At 40.8% G+C, this 18518-nt stretch overlaps 1 protein-coding gene across 6 annotated transcripts in view; it reads left to right on the forward strand.

Annotated features, from left to right (window-relative positions):
- Positions 1 to 287: 287 nt before the first annotated feature.
- PIP5K1A (phosphatidylinositol-4-phosphate 5-kinase type 1 alpha) overlaps positions 288 to 18518 on the forward strand; it is a 35431-nt gene continuing 17200 nt past the window's right edge. For 3 of the 6 annotated variants that reach the window (XM_058539123.1, XM_058539128.1, XM_058539126.1), the window contains exons 1-2: positions 289 to 724; positions 17546 to 17577. In XM_058539123.1, coding sequence (XP_058395106.1) covers positions 643 to 724; positions 17546 to 17577 — 114 coding nt within the window. In that variant the 5' untranslated portion in view covers positions 289 to 642. Of the gene's footprint in view, positions 725 to 17545; positions 17578 to 18518 lie in introns of all 6 variants that reach the window. The other 3 variants (XM_058539127.1, XM_058539124.1, XM_058539125.1) reach the window with 2 other exon arrangements.

The following is an 18518-nucleotide window of genomic DNA, read 5'->3' on the forward strand; positions in this document are numbered from 1 at the left end:
GAATCCAAATAGACCAAATGAGCCACCGTAGTGACGGTTTGCGGACCGGGGCGCGCACGTCTTCAACCCCTGAATTTATTAGGTCGTGAAGGACCCGCGTCATGTGACCAGTAACAGCCTTTCGATTGGCTATGTTCGTCTCAGGGCCTCCCTCCCTCCCACCCTTGAGTAGGATGGAACGCTGAGAAGAAAGTTGGGCGCATGCGCAGTGCTTGAATTTCGCTGGCCACCTGGAGTGGAGCGGTGGGGTTGGGCGATAAACAGGCTGTGGCTAGGGAGGAGGGGGAGCGGGCGTTTGCTTTTTTGCGACTTTTCACGCCTCCTTATTCCTTTGGGTGTGGTTTGGTCCCGCCAGCCGGCTTGAGCCTACTCCCTTGTGAAAGGGGAAAGTAGCTCCCGCGGAAAGCAGTTAAAGTTGCGGGGAGGGTGAGAGACGGGAGTTCTCCCCCATGGCAGCCGAATGGTGCAGCCCTGAGCTCGTCCGGGATCCGGCCCGACGTGTCTGAGAGAGGCCCCAGGGGGCGGGGAGGTGGCCCGCAGAACGCGGGTTCTGTGAGGAGACGTGGGGAAGATTCGACTCTGAGAAGAGGAAGAGCCAGACTGAAAGGGAGCGAGGCCGCTGAGGGGGAGGGGGCTGCCAAGATGGCGTCAGCCTCCTCTGGGCCGTCGGCGGTCGGGGTTTCGTCCGCGGATCCCGGGGTCTCTTCCGGTACCTCGTCCTCAGGTAATCAGCGCGGGGCGTGGGCAGGGGGCTGCAGACGACCTTGCGATGGGAGCGGAGCGAGACCTGGGAGGGCACCTGTAACTGGGGATGTCCGAGGAGTTGCCGGTAAGGAGGACAGAGGGCTGGGCTTTGAAATAGCAGGGCTTTCGGAGCGGGCAGGGCGCGTCTGAGGAAAGGATGGATTTGATTGAGAAAAGGGAAGGTGTCAAAACGTTGGCTGTCCTCACGGAGACCGAGTTGAGGGCTTTAATGAGTAGAGTCAGGAAGGAATGGAGCTTGAAGGTGGGGTAGGAAAGAAACAGAAGGGAAACGGAAGGGAGTAGAGAAAAGTACAGTAAAGTCAATGGAGGCCTCATAAGTGGAGAGGTATTACTTAGTGTGAGAGGCAGGTAGAATCCGAATTGATTGTGGGATTAATTGGATAAAAATGTGAAAGAGAAGCCGTGGGACTTCAAAGGTATTGAAGAGTTATGGGACGCTTTCGATTGCTGAGGAGTTAGGGAATTGTAAATTTTGTTGCGGGTGGGAGTTATTGGAGACGTCTTTTTTCTCAGAAACTCCTTGTAATGCCTCATTCCTTCTCACTTTCGTAGTCTCCTCCACCCCCCAGCACGCGCTCACACGGACACACATCCGTATTTTATAAAACATTCTCCTTTGATGACTCGCATCTCTAAACTGCCCAACTTTGGAAGGAATGGGAAGTTTTGAAGAGAGCCTGAGGAATGTGAAAACTAGGGTTAAAAGACCCTAAATGCAGGTGGAGAAGGTGGAAGGATGGAGTCTTGAATTGCAGTAGAGGCTGAGAGAGGTGATGTTGGGAATTAAGCCTGAGGATGGAGTGGAGGGCGGCTCTAAGTGCTGTGGGGGAATATTGCATAATAGGCACTGGACTGGAAGAATGTTTAGACTCTATCAGGAAATTGGCACTTGGATAATGGAGCCAGGGAATGTAGCTCAAAGTAGTTAGAAACTATGGAAGATTGAGGGAGGGCTGAGGAGCCCATAAGAAAAGCAACAGATTGTGTGTGGGAGGGAAAATGTGTGTTGTTGGGATGTGTGTGTATATGCGGGGGGGGGGGGGGGGGGGGGGGGGGAGTTTGAGTCAGAAACTGTTGTAGAGCTTACATCAGAAATGTCTGATGTTCCACAGTGACTGTTGCCTCTACACTGTGAACAAGAGAGGCTGCCAGATGTTGGATGCTTTACTTGAGATGTTGACATTTCCTTAGGCCTGGGATTGCATCCTTGCCATTTTGAATTGGCTGAATAGAGGGTTCCACCTTTCATATTCTAGCTCAGATGAGGGAATACATGGTCACAAATATCTTCTTCTTAAGCTGCAGTTTTATTTATGTACATCTGTTTTTAGTTTCTTGAGAGGTGATTTTTGCTTTTCCTATAAAAGCGTTAGAGGGCCAGAACAACTCATGTTGTGTTCCAAGTGTGAAGGAGCGTAAAGTAAAAATGACAGATTTTTTATACAGTAGCTCCTTAATTTAAAATCTTATCTCCCCATCCCCCAGTACAGAAAGAAGAATGGTTGTGTGTAGTCCTTAAACTTAACTTTTATGAAGTCAGGTATTCTCTCTGTTAGAAACCAGGTTAATCTTAAAATCCATGTGTTTATATCCCAAAATTTGATTCAGCATCTGTCTCATGGAAGTGTTGACCAGGTGGACAGATTTAGGAGTAAAAAGAAATATTTGTCACTTATTGATACATCTTTTTCCTCTTCCCATTTAGGAGTAAAAGGGAATATTTGTCACTTATTGATACATCTTCCTCCTCTTCCATTTATACTCCTACTTCGGATAGTCCTACTATCTTTTTTTAGATGTCACTATTTGATAATTTTGTATGTTTTTCTGTTTTCTGCCAGATCCTAGGGCTAGCAGTTAGTAAATCAGATGGTATAAATGTTTTTTCCTTTTGTGTTCTCTCCAGAAAATCAAATATTAGGTTTCAGTGGACTTTACAGCTCCTTGATTCCACTATGTTCATATGTGAAGTCAAGGTGTAAAAATAAATAGCTTTAGATTGTTTTTTTTACTTTTGTTTCTTACACCTTCCTTTTCTGCTTCTTTGGCAGATGTTGAAACAGTTTGATTAAGAAATTAAGAAAAATTCTGTTCATAAATACTCCTGAAAACATTATGGGATTATTGTGTGCAGATACACAGTGTTGACTTTTGTTGTCTATCTGCACGTTCACGTAGGTTTGGGCTTGGTAAATGTAATAGAATATTTCATTTCAAGGATATGTTTTTGAAGAGGATAAGATGTTTGATTCCGATGCAAGCAAGGCTATTAAGAACGGGTTTTAGGGCTGGCCCCATGGCTTAGCCATTAGGTGCGCGCGCTCCACTACTGGCGGCCCGGGTTTGGATCCCTGGCGCGCACCGACGCACCGCTTCTCCGGCCACGCTGAGGCCGCGTCCCACATACAGCAACTAGAAGGATGTGCAACTATGACATACACCTATCCACTGGGGCTTTGGGGAAAAAAAGGAGGAGGATTTGCAATAGATGTTAGCTCAGAGCCGGTCTTCCTCAACAAAAAGAGGAGGATTAGCATGGATGTTAGCTTAGGGCTGATCTTCCACACACACACACACACACACACACACACACACACACACACACACACACACACACACACACAGAATGGGTTTTAAGAGTAAGATTGGCATGGATGTTAGCTCATGGCTGATCTTCCTCAAAAAAAAAAAAAAAGGGTTTTATTTGTAATGGGAGGAGAGTGGTGCTCTGTCTGGATGGTACTGGGAAATTAGGACATTGGCAGGAATAACTGATGGTTTATGATTTCCTAAATTGTTAAAGGTTAGAAGGCTAGCTTTGTAGAAATTCAAGGTAAGAGTGAGTGTGGGCGTGTGTGTGTGTTTTAACCATCCTAAAACCAGTTTATTATTCTTAGATGTTTAGCTGAACTCGACTTAAATTTTGGCGAAACTCTGAAATCCTAAAGGCGAAAGATTCTCTGGCAGTGTTGAAAATGGATACAAAATAAGAATGTCGGAATTCAGGGACAGATTGACTTATGTTTTAGATAAGGCATTCATTACCTTTGGAGGCTCAAAATCTTTTGGCATTCAAATTAGGAAGGACAGGTTATTTAGAACAGTTGTTCCCTGCCAATATTAAACCATTGTCTGGATTATTTCAGCATTAAGCTAGAGCTGGTGTTTGATGCTGCTGACAAGTGATATACAAAGGGTAGAGCAAACCATACGCTATAAGAGATGTTCGACATCTTTTCCCACTGGAGTAATTACCATGTTTGGATTTGGGGGAGGCAATTATAAATGAATATTAGCTTACAGCAGCCATCATCATGTGCTTGCTCTTACACTTTGGTTGTTGATAAAAGGTGATGTGGTTTGCCATCTAGTCTCAGCTGTTTGGTGTGTAAAGGAAATTTATTCCTTCTCTTTCTTTCTCTCCTATTTTCATTATTTGGACAATGGCAGCCCCATCCTCATTATTTGGACAGTAGCACCACTTAAAAATAAAATCAGCCCTGATGAGGTGCTGTTGACAGTGCAGCCATCTGTCACACCAGTGTATAGAGAGCCTGTTTCCCTATCTGTGGTTTGGCTGGTCTATCAAGAGCTTGAAATTAAGCCACTGAATCTCTTTTTTGCTACCATGAAGGTAGTAGAGATTTTCTGTTTTGGAGACTTGATTTGAAGTTGGTGGAGGAGTTAGAAAGTAAAGTTATAATGCTAAGGCATACACTGCTCCCCTGAAATAAGAGCTGTGTGGTAAAATCACATGTGAATTCCCCAAGGAAAAGCACTTGAAACCTTAGAAGATCTTGAACCTGTAGCTCTTGCTTCAGATCAGAACATTTCTGAAATTGTCACACTTCACCTGTATAATTTTATCATGAGCACAAATGATTTGGAGGTAACTTTGCAACTCCTTTCCTAACTTTTTTCCCATAACTACTGAGGGAAATGCCAGAGGACCCAGGATTGAAGCATTTTTGCTTGGGACCTTTGTTGTAGGGCCAGCCTCATCAGTCCTTGATGCTGGTGGCTTTGTTCTTCCCAGCAGAGCCCCACCAGTAAATTATGCTGTAATCTGATAACTCCAAATGGTAGGGAATTTGTTGAGGGTTTTTTGCCTGTGTTCTTTGTATACAGTGTAAGCCATTTGCAGGTTATCCCTTTCCTTTCAATTCTTCCATACTAGTGAAAAGTATTGCAACTTAAGCCACTTTACTGGGTGAGAAGCTGAAATTTAGAAATGTAAGGATGGAACACAATGTCATGTAGTCAGAATATCACCAGGTGCCATTTTGGTTGATATTTTGTAAGTAGGGAGAGATTTTTCTGTTCGCTTTTTCCACAGGGGGTTTTGATCCCCTCCTCCTTTTTTTTTTTTTTGTCCCCTTCATAGATTCTGGCAGAAAACTGACATCAGAGTGTCATTGTTTTTTGATTAACCATTTATTTCTGCCATGGCTGCTCGAGCCCAGTGTCAGGTATAATTGTATAGACTTACTAGGTATCCAATTAATATGTACTTAGAAGTTAACTTTGAATATCAAAATAGTATATTTTACTTGTTAATTTCTGTGTGCTATTCTGGACTGATATAAAACCCTTCTGATTAATAACTTTGCTCAAATATGTGCTAGCTAACAGCTATTACATATTTTATGAGCCTGTTTTTCTTTGATAATATAATGGAAACTGCAGTCTGTGAAGTAAACAACAGAGATAACACCAGGCCAAAGACAGACCTGGGGAGAAGGAAGGTGGTTATTTTATCTTTTAAGCCGGATATTTTCTTCCCTAGAGTTTTGAGATATTCTTACTTGACATAAAGAAAGCAACAAATCAAAGTTGTCAGTTTCTTCTTCTCTCTTTTACTGGGCGTATTTTCTTGATCAAGGATAAAAGTATACTTCAGGAAGTATGCTGTTTTCTAATAGCCTGGCAGAGGGAATCTCTGTTTCTCTGTGTTCCAAACCCCAGCCCACCATTCAGTCTCAAAGAGAGAGGTGTTTGGACTGATGGTGTTTCCTAGAGGAAACCCCTTCCTAGCTCATTTCCGCTATTGGACTTTACTTCTCCACCCTTTCCTATCAAAAGAGAGCATTGTCTATTTTCTACATATTTGTTGATCCTGTATTGTTCACATCTCCTATGAGCTTCTATTATTTCTTTTACTGTTTTCTGTTTGAAGTGAACTTTTTTTTCTCAACCCCTCCATCTTTTTAAACTTTGTCTCCAATCGTTTTTCTTTCTCCTCTTGTGAAATTTCAGTCTGTTTGTTTGTAATGGCTGTATACAATATGTATTAATTGATAAACATCTGATTCCTGAATAGTCTCCTTATTGTTGGAGTCTGAGAAAGACTTTGGCAAAAAGAGAGAGAAGGGCAGGTTCCTTGTAGGGAGTTAAGTATATCTTATTATTTGCCTTGTATGCTTAACTGAGCAATATGGAATTAACCCAGAATAAGCACTATCCCATATCAGTGATGTTGATGGGGAGTGTGCTAAGGGAAGGTAAGCAAGACAAGCTGAGGGGAGAGAATGGGAAGAGGTTTTTTTAGGATATATAATTAGCTGGAGTATATTAGCTTTCCTGTGCAGTGTAGGTAAACTTCAGGTTTTCATTGTATAAAAGGGATGGCAGAGGACTAACTTGGCCATATCTCTGATTTCCTTGCTTTGGGGGGTGGGGAGTAATTGCCTTGAAGTGCATTGTTGGGGCACTTAATGCTCCTTATGATATCATTAAAGTTAAGACTTTCTCTGCTGAAACATGTACATTCCAATCCAGCAGGATTCATTGCTTTTTAAAGATAGATAGAGCCAAGTTTGGAAATAGAATTAGGAGGTGTCAATCTGCCAGAAATCTCAAATACCTCTTGGCCATGGGTGGTTTATCTAGGAGACTCAGGTCTTTTAAAGAAGGACTCAGATTTTTTTCATATTCCAACCAAAGTTTTAGTGCCAAGAGATATATATTTGAGGCCTGAGAACCGTGAAATTTGCCTTGTAGAAGCAAAAATTTACTACTAGAGGGAAATGTAGAGATATTTTAATTTTGTGTGTGTGTGTGTGTGAGAGGAAGATCAGCCCTTAGCTAACATCTGTTGCCAATCCTCCTTTTTTTGCTGAGGAAGACTGGCCCTGGGCTAACATCCGTGCTTGTCTTCCTCCACTTTATATGGGATGCCGCCGCAGCATGGCTTGGCAAGCAGTGCATCAGTGCACGCCTGGGATTCGAACCCCGGGCCACTGCAGCGGAGTGTGCGCGCTTAACTGCTATGCCACCGGGCCGGGCCCCCGAGATATTTTAATTTAACCTCATTTTCCAAATTAGGAAACTGAGGTTCAGAGAGATCGTTACTAGTGGCAAAGATGTTGCGTAAAGACTATATGTAATAGATATCAAGATGAGCCTTAGTAAACTTGTGGCTCATTCCTTGCCACTTAGTTTGCTCTTAGCTGAGGTGACCCCAGGACTGGTAGATCATACTGCTTTCGAGCTTTTGTTTCTAGGAGATCCTTGCCTTTCTGACTTTTTCCTAGAAGATCCTTTGGAGAAACTGACACCTGCTAGGAAACAAAATTTAGCTTTTCTTTGAGATGTGGCTTGGTTTTCTTAATTGGCTTGGTTTAGTCCTTATTGAAGGTGTAGTAATGGTACTTTTTTTTTTTTTTAAACACTATCTCTTATAGCTGTGTGCTCAGCAATACTTCTCAGGAGGCAGGCTGACATTTCAGACATATTTCTGAGTATTTTCGTTTGGAGAACATATTGTGCCGCCCACCTGTAGGGGTATAGTTAAAATGGCTTTCAGTATTTCAAGTTAATGAGGACCAGATAGATTGCTTCAGATAGTCCAGCAAACAGGGCTGATTATGTTTTTGTTTTGTTTTGTCTGGGTTTTTGCTTTTGCTTTTTTTGTTTTCGTTTATAACCTCTGGCTCTCAATCTTATCAACCAAGAGATCCCCTAGGAGTTAGCATTTTGCTTCCAAAACGCCTGCTTGTCTTTGTGTTCTATGTAGGAATTATTGACACATTTATGTAGTAGAATTGGTAGGTCATTGAGCTGGGTCTCTGGGATTGCTTCTGTATGACCTGTTCAGACAAAACTCCAGTTGTCTGAGGAATGCAGATCTGGCCAGCCTCTAGCGTCCCCAAATTATGTGTGTACTTCAAACATTGAAGTCAGTCACACACAGCCTCTTAGTTTCTCATCTGGTAGATGATGTCATCTCATCTCCAACGGAAATGCTTCTGTTCTTAAAGTGCAGGGAGAGGCTCTGGTATTAAGGCCAACTCTGTTTTGTTCCACACACTGGGAGGAGAACTTTTATTTTGGAGCCGTTTACTGTCTGAAAATATCTTCTCCTATTTTAAGGTCAACTCATTTCCCCCTCTGAAGTTTGCCTTTTTCACACTTCTCAGAATCATATTGATGTTTTTTTCTCTTCTATATTTTCTCCTTCCTCTGAATAGTAAAAGTTAGTCTCCAGTGGTTCAGTAGCAAGCAGATTTATGGAGAGTCACAGTGATGGTTTGCCAAGTGGCTAGAAACCAGCCCCTCCAGTACCTTTTTCATGGAAAACACAATTGAGAGTGGGGCCAAGGACCAAAATGGAGTGCTTCCTAAGACTAGTCCAGAGTTACTCAGAAAAATTTTCTGTGACATGCTGTGATGATTCAGCTTTGTATTTTAGCAAGAATTGATTGGATTGTTTCCGCTTGGCCACTTGACTTGGCTGGTTCAGCTGTTTTGAAATTATTTTAGTACATTAAAGGTTTCCCAGCTTATTTGCATAGTTTAGAGGCTAGATCTTTTATATTTTTCAAGTCTTGGCATTCAGGAGATACGCTGAAATTAGATATCCCTGTTTTATAGGAGAATATTGATATTCTGAAGGGTATGAAGATAAACCTGATCTTCAGGGAGAACCTCATCATATGTGCTGATGTAGGTTTGTTTCAGGTTGTATAGACATCTCAAAGTAATATGTAGTAGAGAAAGAGAGTGAGTGTATAGGAGTCATGCTTATTTGTAGCTTGGGATTGTCGGCTGCATTCTAGGTATTTTCACATTTTTCCTTCTAGTCTATCTCTGCAGCAGCATAATATGATTGTAATGAGCTTGCATTAATGTGTGAGGTGAGGAGTGATGTCGGTCTGTATGTGTGGGGCTGTTGAGTAGTGGTTTACTGGGAAAAATGGGTTATAAAGCAACGAGAAGAACAATAAAGCCATCTCTATGTATCTATTTTCTTTAATTGTTAAATTATTTATGTAATTATTTGTTATAGAACATTTATATAGATAAGGAAAAATAGAAATTTAAAGTTAAAAATCAACCTAATCCCACTATTCAAGATAGTCATATTTTAACATTTTGGTATATAATCTTTTGGACCTTATCTGTGTGTATAAGTACATGTGAATTTATAGATGAGTGTTTTACAAAAATAATTGTACTATATAATTTTTCAGTTTATTTCCACTCAACAATTTATTGTGACATTCTGTCCATAAATATCGTAAAAACAATGGTTATACACTATTCCATTTTATGACTACACCACAATTTATATCACCAATCCCCTGTTGTTTAGATTCTTTCCAGTTATAGTATCTATCCAATTATAGTTATTATATACAATGCTGCAGTAAATATCTTTGTATATGCATCTTTGTCCACTTGACTAATTATTTCCTTAGGATCAAGTCCCACTTCTGGGTCACATTGTACATATTTGTTTTTAAGGCTTTTTGCTAGTCGAAGACCCTCAAATAAAATGTACACACATTCTTTTTTAAAAAGATAGAAGCCTGTATGCAAAGGAGCATTGTGCCTGAAAATTTTTTGCCAATCTGAAATCCCTCCAGAGTGAAATGATTTGGGTTACAAGTTTTGTGACCACTCCTGGAATTTTTCTGCCAGAACTTCTCCTTCTCTTGTTTTTTGGACATTTACCTAGCACTGCAAAAAATCATCTCACATTTCACAGTATGGTCCTGGGGATCATGCCAGCTCCTGTTCATAATTTTAAACTTTAGAGTTTAAAAAAAAAAGCTTATTTTGCTGTAAGCAAGTAGAACCCCAGAAGTAAGTGATAACTTTCTGTTTTTCCTCATTTAGGTTTCAACTTTCTGTGCTGTGGGGTCAACCGTAAGAGAGGTAGATCTGATGTGTATCTGTGCTGAAGAAGCATGAGCTCCCTGCAGTAACTAGCAGCAACTCCTCTTCCCCATAACAATTGCAGACTTTTTGAAGTGGTAGTGCATGGTCTTCTCGGAAGGCAGTGGATATCTTAAGCATTGTTCAACTTCAGCTCCCATTTCTCTCTGCCTTCTCCAAAAAAGATACTATCTTAACGTGGAAGTATCTTTTCTCACAGTTCCACAGTATAATGTGAATCAGTCGACTTCCTTTTGTCTCCCTCGAAATCCTCCCATACCTTCATTTCTTTTTGTTTCAATAAACGAGTCTCAACTCTTTTTGTTTTCCCTTTCTGCTGCACCTCTCATTTCCCCTGACCCTTCCCATCCTGTAGATGGGGTTTCATAATTCGCAGTGATAATAATAATTGCTAGTATTTATAGAGCATTGTTCTATGTTAAGTGCTCTACGTAACTTATTTAATTCTCATAACAACCCTATGAATTACATGTTATTATTTCTCCATTTTATAGATTGAGGTAACCACGGCCTAGAGAGTTTTAACCAACTTGTCCAAGGTTACCTAGTTAGTAAATGGTAGATCTAGTATTCAAACCTAGCAAACGTAGGTGTTCTGATTTCAGAATCCACATTCCTACCCACTATGCTGTTATTGCTCCCCTCACTAATCTGAGTCTGTATGTGAACTAACTTGACTTTAAAGCAGATTAAATATTTATTGTTCAGTGGGTACTAACTGAACCAGGAGTCCTTGGTGAAGAAGACAATAGTACAGAAAGGAACTTCCCCTTCTGACCTTAGCTCTCCTAAAAAAGCAACAAAATTCTGAACTCCTCCATGCATAATATGTGGAGTTATTGATCATTCTTTTAGAAAATATTTTTAGAAGTTAATGTGGGCTTATTCCAAGGATTGGTAACTGATTCTGCAGTCAATTCCAAGATCCTAAAACAAAACAACAAAAGAGTTTGCCTATCAGATGCCCTCTTTTTTGTCCATCGCAAATTCAGTAATCGTAAACCTTATGCTTTTAAGCAGAGCAAGTCATGGTCCTGCATACACCAAAAAGAAAACTCTAATCCAAGATGAATGGAGCTCTTTTTTTTTCTCTGTTAAAGTTGTTGATGTCTTATTACAGAGACAAAAAGGTACTTTCTGCTACTACCTTAACATCTGTACAACTGTGAAATTGCTCTTTCAACTGTCAGACTTGAAAGACAATTTTTGCTCCTCTAGAATACTGGCATTGTCTGGTTCAGAATAAGGAATCTCATTAAAAGAAGTGGAAGGTACTTTTCTGTTATTTTTGCCAGTGATATTGGTGACTATTGCCAAAAGAATAGAGTGTCATTATTGTTAACTTCATTGAGAGGAACTGAAGAAGGAGGACTCTGTTCTTAGTCCTCTATCAGTGAAAATGAAAAATAGATTTCCTTGTCCCAAGGGAAGAGGGTACCTCAAGGGAAGAAAATACGTGCTCTTATTGTCCATTTGCAATTCAGAGATTTATTTAGTTTGTTAGAGCATTCTTGTTCCCTTGGTGCTTTCTTTTCCCACCTAGGCTCTAGGTGGCCAGGAAATTGAAAGCGAAAGATGGTTTAGAAGAGAGTTGAATTGGGGGTTAGGAATGTGAGTTTAGGAATTTTGGCTCTGTTACCACCTTTGCTTTGTGATTTTGAACACATCCCTTATGCTCTGTGTTCTTATAAAAAGAGGATTAGAGGGGCCAGCCCGGTGGCATAGTGGTTAAGTTCGCGTGTTTGGCTTCAGTGGCCCGGGGTTCACGAGTTCTCCTCCTGGGCACGGACCTACACACCGCTCATCAAGCCGTGCTGTGGCGGCGTCCCATATACAAAGTAGAGGAAGATTGGTACAGATGTTAGCTCAGAAACCATCTTCCTCAAGCAAAAAGAGGAAGATTGGCAATAGATGTTAGCACAGGGCCAATTCCTCACCAGGAAAAAAAAAAATTAGACTAAATATCTCAAAGCCCCTTTCTGAATAATTTTTTAATAATATAAATGGTTATTGATTTGTTAGCTTGAAAATGGGCAAATAGCTTTATTTGTGGCTGAAGGAGCTAAGTTCTCAACTTGTTCTATTTAAAAGTCAACTTTCATTAACAGGTATAGATTTCAGCCAGACTGAGCATGATCTGGCAAGAATTAAAAAAAATTTGCAGAGTGAGTACACTGTTGCTTCTCTAGATCTTTTACTTTTTCTTCTTTTCGCAGAGGAACTAGGACTTGAAATCTGTTGCCTCTGTTATCATCTGTTGACCCACTCAGAAATAAGTTGTTTGAACCATTATTTTTTCTGATGCAGCCTGTTTGTCATAGCTTTATTTTTTGCTTCCAAAGTAAAGCAACATTAAGTTGTTTAGAATGCTTCTTGGTCCTGGGCCTATTAATAAATAGGAGTCCCATAGTCAGGAAGGAAACAAACTATGGGCATGAGTTGGAAAGTCAGTATAATATAAAAACAGTTTCGCTGTTAGAACTTCATCCTTGATACTTAACTTTTGCCGGAGAAAACCACTCAAAAGAAGCCAGCTCACATGAAGATTGAGTATCTAGACTTGCTTTCTTTTCTTCTGTGGTATCTTTTCCTAAACTTATAATTATAAAATTTTTCAGACACACACGAAGTAGAGAGAATAGTATAATGAACCTCCATGTACCCATCAACTAGCTTCAACAGCAACATTTTGCCAATCTTCTTGCAACTATTCTCCATTCCCCACCTCCACTCCCTGGAAGCCCAGTCTTCATGTAATTTCAGCCGTAAATACTTCAGAATATATTTCTCCAGATAAGGACTCTTATTTTGGGGGGAAAGGAGGGAGGAAGTTGTAACAACCACAGCAGCCTTATCACATGAACAGACAAAATGAACAATACAGTCATACGCTGCATGACGATGTATTGGCCAATGATGGACCACGTATATGACTGTGGTCCCATAAGCTTAGTACCGTATAGCCTAGGTGTGTAGTAGGCTGTACCATCTAGGTTTCTATAACTACACTCTTATTGATGTTCAAACAACGAAATTGCCTAACGGCGCATGTCTCACTATGTATCCCTGTCGTTAAGTGATGCCGTGCCTGTAGTTATATAATTTCTCCTCCTGAGGCTCCTGTCTCAGAAATCTTTTTAGTTTGTTTTCTAATCAGCATCCAAACAAGTTTCACACATTATATTTGGTGAATATGTCTCAAGTCCTTAATTAAAACAGTTCCCACATCCCATGGTATTGTTTTGAGGGCCAAACAAGATATGTTTGTAAGCTTTTAAAGTGCTATACAAATATAAATTGTTTGGCTAGTGGAAAGAAATAACCTTTCTGAAAACCTATAAGCATTTCAATTTAGTCTTATGGTCAGCATTAGGGAGAAGTAGGAGAATGTGGAGATGCCCAGGTGAGGAAGAAAAAAGCAGAAATATTTTAAGCTCCTCCAGGTCAGGAACATATAACTGTGTCTAGCATAATTCCTGACGTATAACAGATGATCAATAAATAGTTGTTGAATAAATGAATGGGGAGACAGAAATAATTTAGCATTGAACTGGTGCTGAGTTGTGTTAAAATTGAGCGAGTGAGGAGAAGCTGGCCCAAGACTTTCTCTGTAGCATTTATAGTCAAGCTGTCAGCGTCTATACCCACCCTTGGGTAATGTGCTGTCCTCTCTTGTAGCACATGCCACGTTTCCTAGTGTGGACTGATGATAATGTGGGCATTTTAATAACAGTCCTTCAGAGTTTTGGCTTAGATGAGAAGAGGCAGATTCCAAATTCCTAAGGAGAAAAGTTTTTCTCTGAGAAAAGTAAATTTTAACATTGGAACTCTGCTTTATACTCAGTTTCCCCACCCCAAAAAAGGATGATATATACAGATCATGGATATGGATTATAAGATGACAATATATCCTTATCAGAGAGTATTTTTCACAAAGGTGCTAGAAAACAAACTTTCTGTTGACCAATATTCTAGTCTTATCCATAGGGATGAATTTCATTCCCTTTAAACATTGGCTGGCTGGCATTACCAAGCGGGTGTTGCCATGCTGAATTGGTCTTCTTTTCTTTCTCTTTTTTTTCCCACTTTTCCTCCTCTTTCACTTCCCTCCACTCCTCCTCCTCCTTTTTCTGTACTTATAGAAAAGAAAACTTGATTATGAGGTGAACAGGTACAATGCTGGTGAGTCTTCAGTCTCATGGACTTGCTCAGCAGACAGTTTCTCATTGGCAGAGCCTTGGGCCAAGTGGTCAAGCCTTAGCAGATGGTACCTGGTTCTCTGCAATGTCTCTACTCTTCGTTGGGTTTCTGGACCAAGCTGGATGTTACAGCAACATTGGTAAAATTCTCTAGGTATTTTTCTCTTCCCTTCCATTCTTTGGTAGGTTGGAGCTCTGGTCTGTACCTAGGGGCAAAACTGCCGGCAAGGAAGAGAGTAATTGGGTCCTGATTCTCCTTCTCCCTGGTCTGATTATTACTATTTAGACCCCAATATCTTTCTAACTGTTTCAGCTCTAGTGTTCTTGGGATTAATCCCAGCTTTGCAATTGCAGATAGCTAAGCAATTGGCCCAAAATTCCACTGACTGAAGTCCTCCCACCCTTATTCTGGTACTTTGCAAGAGTGTAGCAGCCCTAGAGCTACATGTTTGTGTGATAAAACTAGCAAAGATAGCAGAGTAGAAGTTTTTAGGGGGTAAGAAAGCCCCAAACCTACTCTCTGCCTTGAAATCACTTATCTGCTTTTTTTCTCCATTGTTTATAACTTGACTTTGTCCAGTGACTTCTTGCGTACAGAGGAGGTTATTTTCTAGGTGAGACTGTCAGGCTAGGACTGGATGTTGGCTTTTCTTGGTTCTGCCAGATCGCTTCCAAACCTCTTCCTCTGCAGTAAAAGAAAAGAGATAGGGCAAGCACTGACCAGGGAGTCCAGAATCAGTGTTTGTTTTCTCAACTGAAAGAATACTGATTTCCTCATTGAGAATCACTGATTCTGTAGTGGCGTGTGTGCACTTGCCAGAGGGTATGTTTGAGGGGTGGGGAGGCTGAAGAGTTTGAGAAGAGCCAAGTACTTTGAGATGCTAATTAGAATTTCATGAAGTTCAAGGTAATTGAACATTAAACCTTGCTGTGGGCCCAACTTTGCTCTTGCATTAGAAATCACATATGACAGGGGCCGGCCTGGTGGCGCAAGCGGTTAAGGGCGCATGCTCCGCTGCTCTGCTGCGGCAGCCTGGGGTTGGCCGGTTCAGATCCCGGGCGTGCACCGACGCACTGCTGTGGCGGCGTCCCATGTAAATTGGAGAAAGATGGGCACGAATGTTAGCCCAGGGCCAGTCTTCCTCAGCAAAAAAAAGAGGAGGATGGGCAGATGTTAGCACAGGGCTGATCTTCCTCACACACACACACACACACAAAAAGAAATCACATATGACAACATATTTGTATAGCACTTTACAGTCCATAAAGTACTTTGATGTAGCCTATCTCATCTGATCTTTACATAAACATTCCAGTATAGGTTCCTCTTTTTTAAGTTAAATATAGAAAACAATTTACCTAATATAACAGGAATTTGAACCCAGGTCTTCTGGTTTTTAAATAGCTCAGCATGTTGACCCTTGGCTGAAAGGTTGTAAGATATAAAAAGATTTGACTGTTTTTTTTGTTTGTGGACGCCTTAAATTTTGCAGTAAGTCAGTAGCAGTTTTAATCATAAATCTGAGTCATCTTGGCTTATTGTTTCTTGGAAGCTTTAGCTTAGGATTCCAGTCCTAATTTACCTAGTCTTTCACCCAGCTGAAGTCAACCTGATTAAAGATGAAGCATCCTATGAAAGGTGTAGATAATTGGGCTCTGCTGTTTTCCCAATTTTCTGGGTCATTTTATGCAGCACATCTTTCTAACAGCTAGATAACATTTCCCTCGCCTCCTTTTTTGGGAAGAGGAATGAAAACCATCTGTTACCTGTATTTTGCCATACTGACTCACCATAGGGAAGGAAATTTTGCTGCTCTGCTTATTGGCACCAGAAATACTTAGTCTGTGGCCTTTGTACTACTAGGGGCTATCATAACCTTTCCTCTGAGCCCAACTATATTCTGAAATTCGCAGGGCTTTTGATCATTTGTCTTAAACAATCATAGTTAGCACTTTACCTGATTGCTCTTAATCCCATGTGTCTCTGTTGCTGCCTCACCGTTAAACCTTATATATGGACTGGAATTGGGGTCTTCCTAGTCAGGTATTAACTTATATTATTGAAGATCCAGCCCATTTTGACTCCTCTTTTTAATTTTCTTTAATATGGCTAATGTTTATTCCCTTTGAATTCTTTAGAACTAGATTGAAGTGATATATCAGTAGTCTTTGAAGATAAAGGCGAACATTCTCCAGTATGAAGGAGAGGAAAGTCTGTCTCCCTGAGTGATCATGTGTCTCTGAGATGATCATGGATGAAAGTTATGGGGATGGCAAACCCTTAAGAATTGATTTAACCTTTCAAAGTAGATTTTCTATAGATATAGTCTTTTAGTCACTTTCTTAACATACTTATTCTTGGGGCCAGCCCAGTAGCATAGCAGTTAAGTTTGTACTCTCTGCTTCGGTGGCCTGGGGTTTGCCAGTTTGGAACCCCGGGCGCAGACCGACGCTCCGCTTGTCAAGTCATGATGTGGCGGCATCCCATATAAAGTGGAGGAAGATGAACACGGATGTTAGCTCAGGGCCAGTCTTCCTCAGCAAAAAGAGGAGGACTGGTAACGGATGTTAGCTCAGGGCTAATCTTCCTCACAGAAAAAAGAATAAAATAAAATTTAACAAAAAAACCCCCAAAACACATACTTATTCTTGAAATCTTTCCTAAACTTAAATGGATGAAAGTCATGAATAATACGAGATTCAGCTACATGCTTACATTACACATCTGCACTGATTCAATATTTAGTAAATAAACCTTACTTTAGTAAGTAAACGCCAACAAATTCATATTGAGTTTACAGCAGAAATCAAGATGAGGACGTAGGGATGCCGAATGAGTTTCTGCCTGCACAGAATGCCTCTTCATTACTTCGACATTGCATTTTCTCATCCTTAGCCTTCTCATCTCCATAGACCAACTCTTTACCTTTTTTCCTGAAATAATTACTAGAGGAGTAAAGCACCCTAGATATGCTCTAAAAGTTCTTACCCTTTTAGCTCTACAGGAAAGATTATTAATCAAGTCCCAGACTCTCCAGTGAGTCTAAAATATCTCTTATGCCCTTCGTCTTTCAGCCATGGTATCAGTTGAGACACACTGACTTGGATGGTTAAATGTATCAAGAACAGATATATTTCCCAGAGGAAATATGAACACTTGAGTAAGAAAAGAGACTAGAACAAGAATGGAATATGCGTAAGGGCTCTGTGAGTATGGAGGAGGAAGAGGAAGGGGCTTTTAAAATCGCTATCCAGAAGGATCTGGTATCACAGACCAAGAGGGAGGAGCTCATTGTCAGTTTTAGTTTGACTCAAACCCTGATTGTTTCAGTGTGCTTGATAGAGATTGTGTGAGTGTGTATGTACACACTTATGGTTGTGTTTTGTTTATTTTTTAACAGCATCTGGAATCAAGAGACCCATGGCATCTGAGGTAAGGTTCATATTGATAAATAATGGTTCTAGAACTTTAATTGTGGGATAGAAGGATACCTGTTAACGACATCTTTATTTTCCTCCTACTTGGGTCTTGGAAGCTAGGTAGGGTTCTTACATCTCTTTGGTAAGCTAGAGACTATAAAACTCTACTTTCGTTGCAGTTTATTATGGATATTAATAATAGCTCAGGGTCGGCCCCGTGGCTTAACAGTTAAGTGTGCGCGCTCTGCTACTTGCCGCCCGGGTTCGGATCCCGGGCACGCACCGACACACCGCTTCCCTGGCCATGCTGAGGCCGTGTCCCACATACAGCAACTAGACAGATGTGCAACTATGACATACAACTATCTACTGGGGCTTTGGGGGAAGAAAAAGGAGGAGGATTCGCAATAGATGTTAGCTCAGAGCCGGTTTTCCTCAGCAAAAAGAGGAGGATTAGCACGGATGTTAGCTCAGGGCTTATCTTCCTCACACACACAAAAATAATAATAGCTCATATTTATTGAGTATTTTTTAAAGTACCAAATACAATGTACCAGAGAGTAAATAATGTACCTAAGTGCCCTTTATAGGTATTCTTATTTAATCTTGCAAACAACTCCTATGAGGTAAGTGTGTTGTTATCTACATTTTACAGATGAAGAAAGTGAGGATTAGAGATGCTATGGCTTGCCGAAGGTCACATAATTAATAAATGGGATTAATAAGGCTGAGATTCAAACCCAGACCGTCCAACACTAAAGCCCACTCTCTTGGTTTGCTTTTTCTGCTGCCTGGTTGCGTAGCTTTAGTGAATTTGAAGAACTTCTTTTAACCATACAGAAGCTGTTAATTTCCTGCTTTTTCTTTTCTGTACAGAATATCTTCCATTTGCCTTTCTTTCCATGGAGTAGTTCCCAACCCTCTTTGTACTTCTTGCCTCTCTCCTGGGTTTTG

Source organism: Diceros bicornis, chromosome 4, assembly GCF_020826845.1.
Source record: "Diceros bicornis minor isolate mBicDic1 chromosome 4, mDicBic1.mat.cur, whole genome shotgun sequence".
In the NCBI taxonomy this organism is placed as follows: Eukaryota; Metazoa; Chordata; class Mammalia; order Perissodactyla; family Rhinocerotidae; genus Diceros; species Diceros bicornis.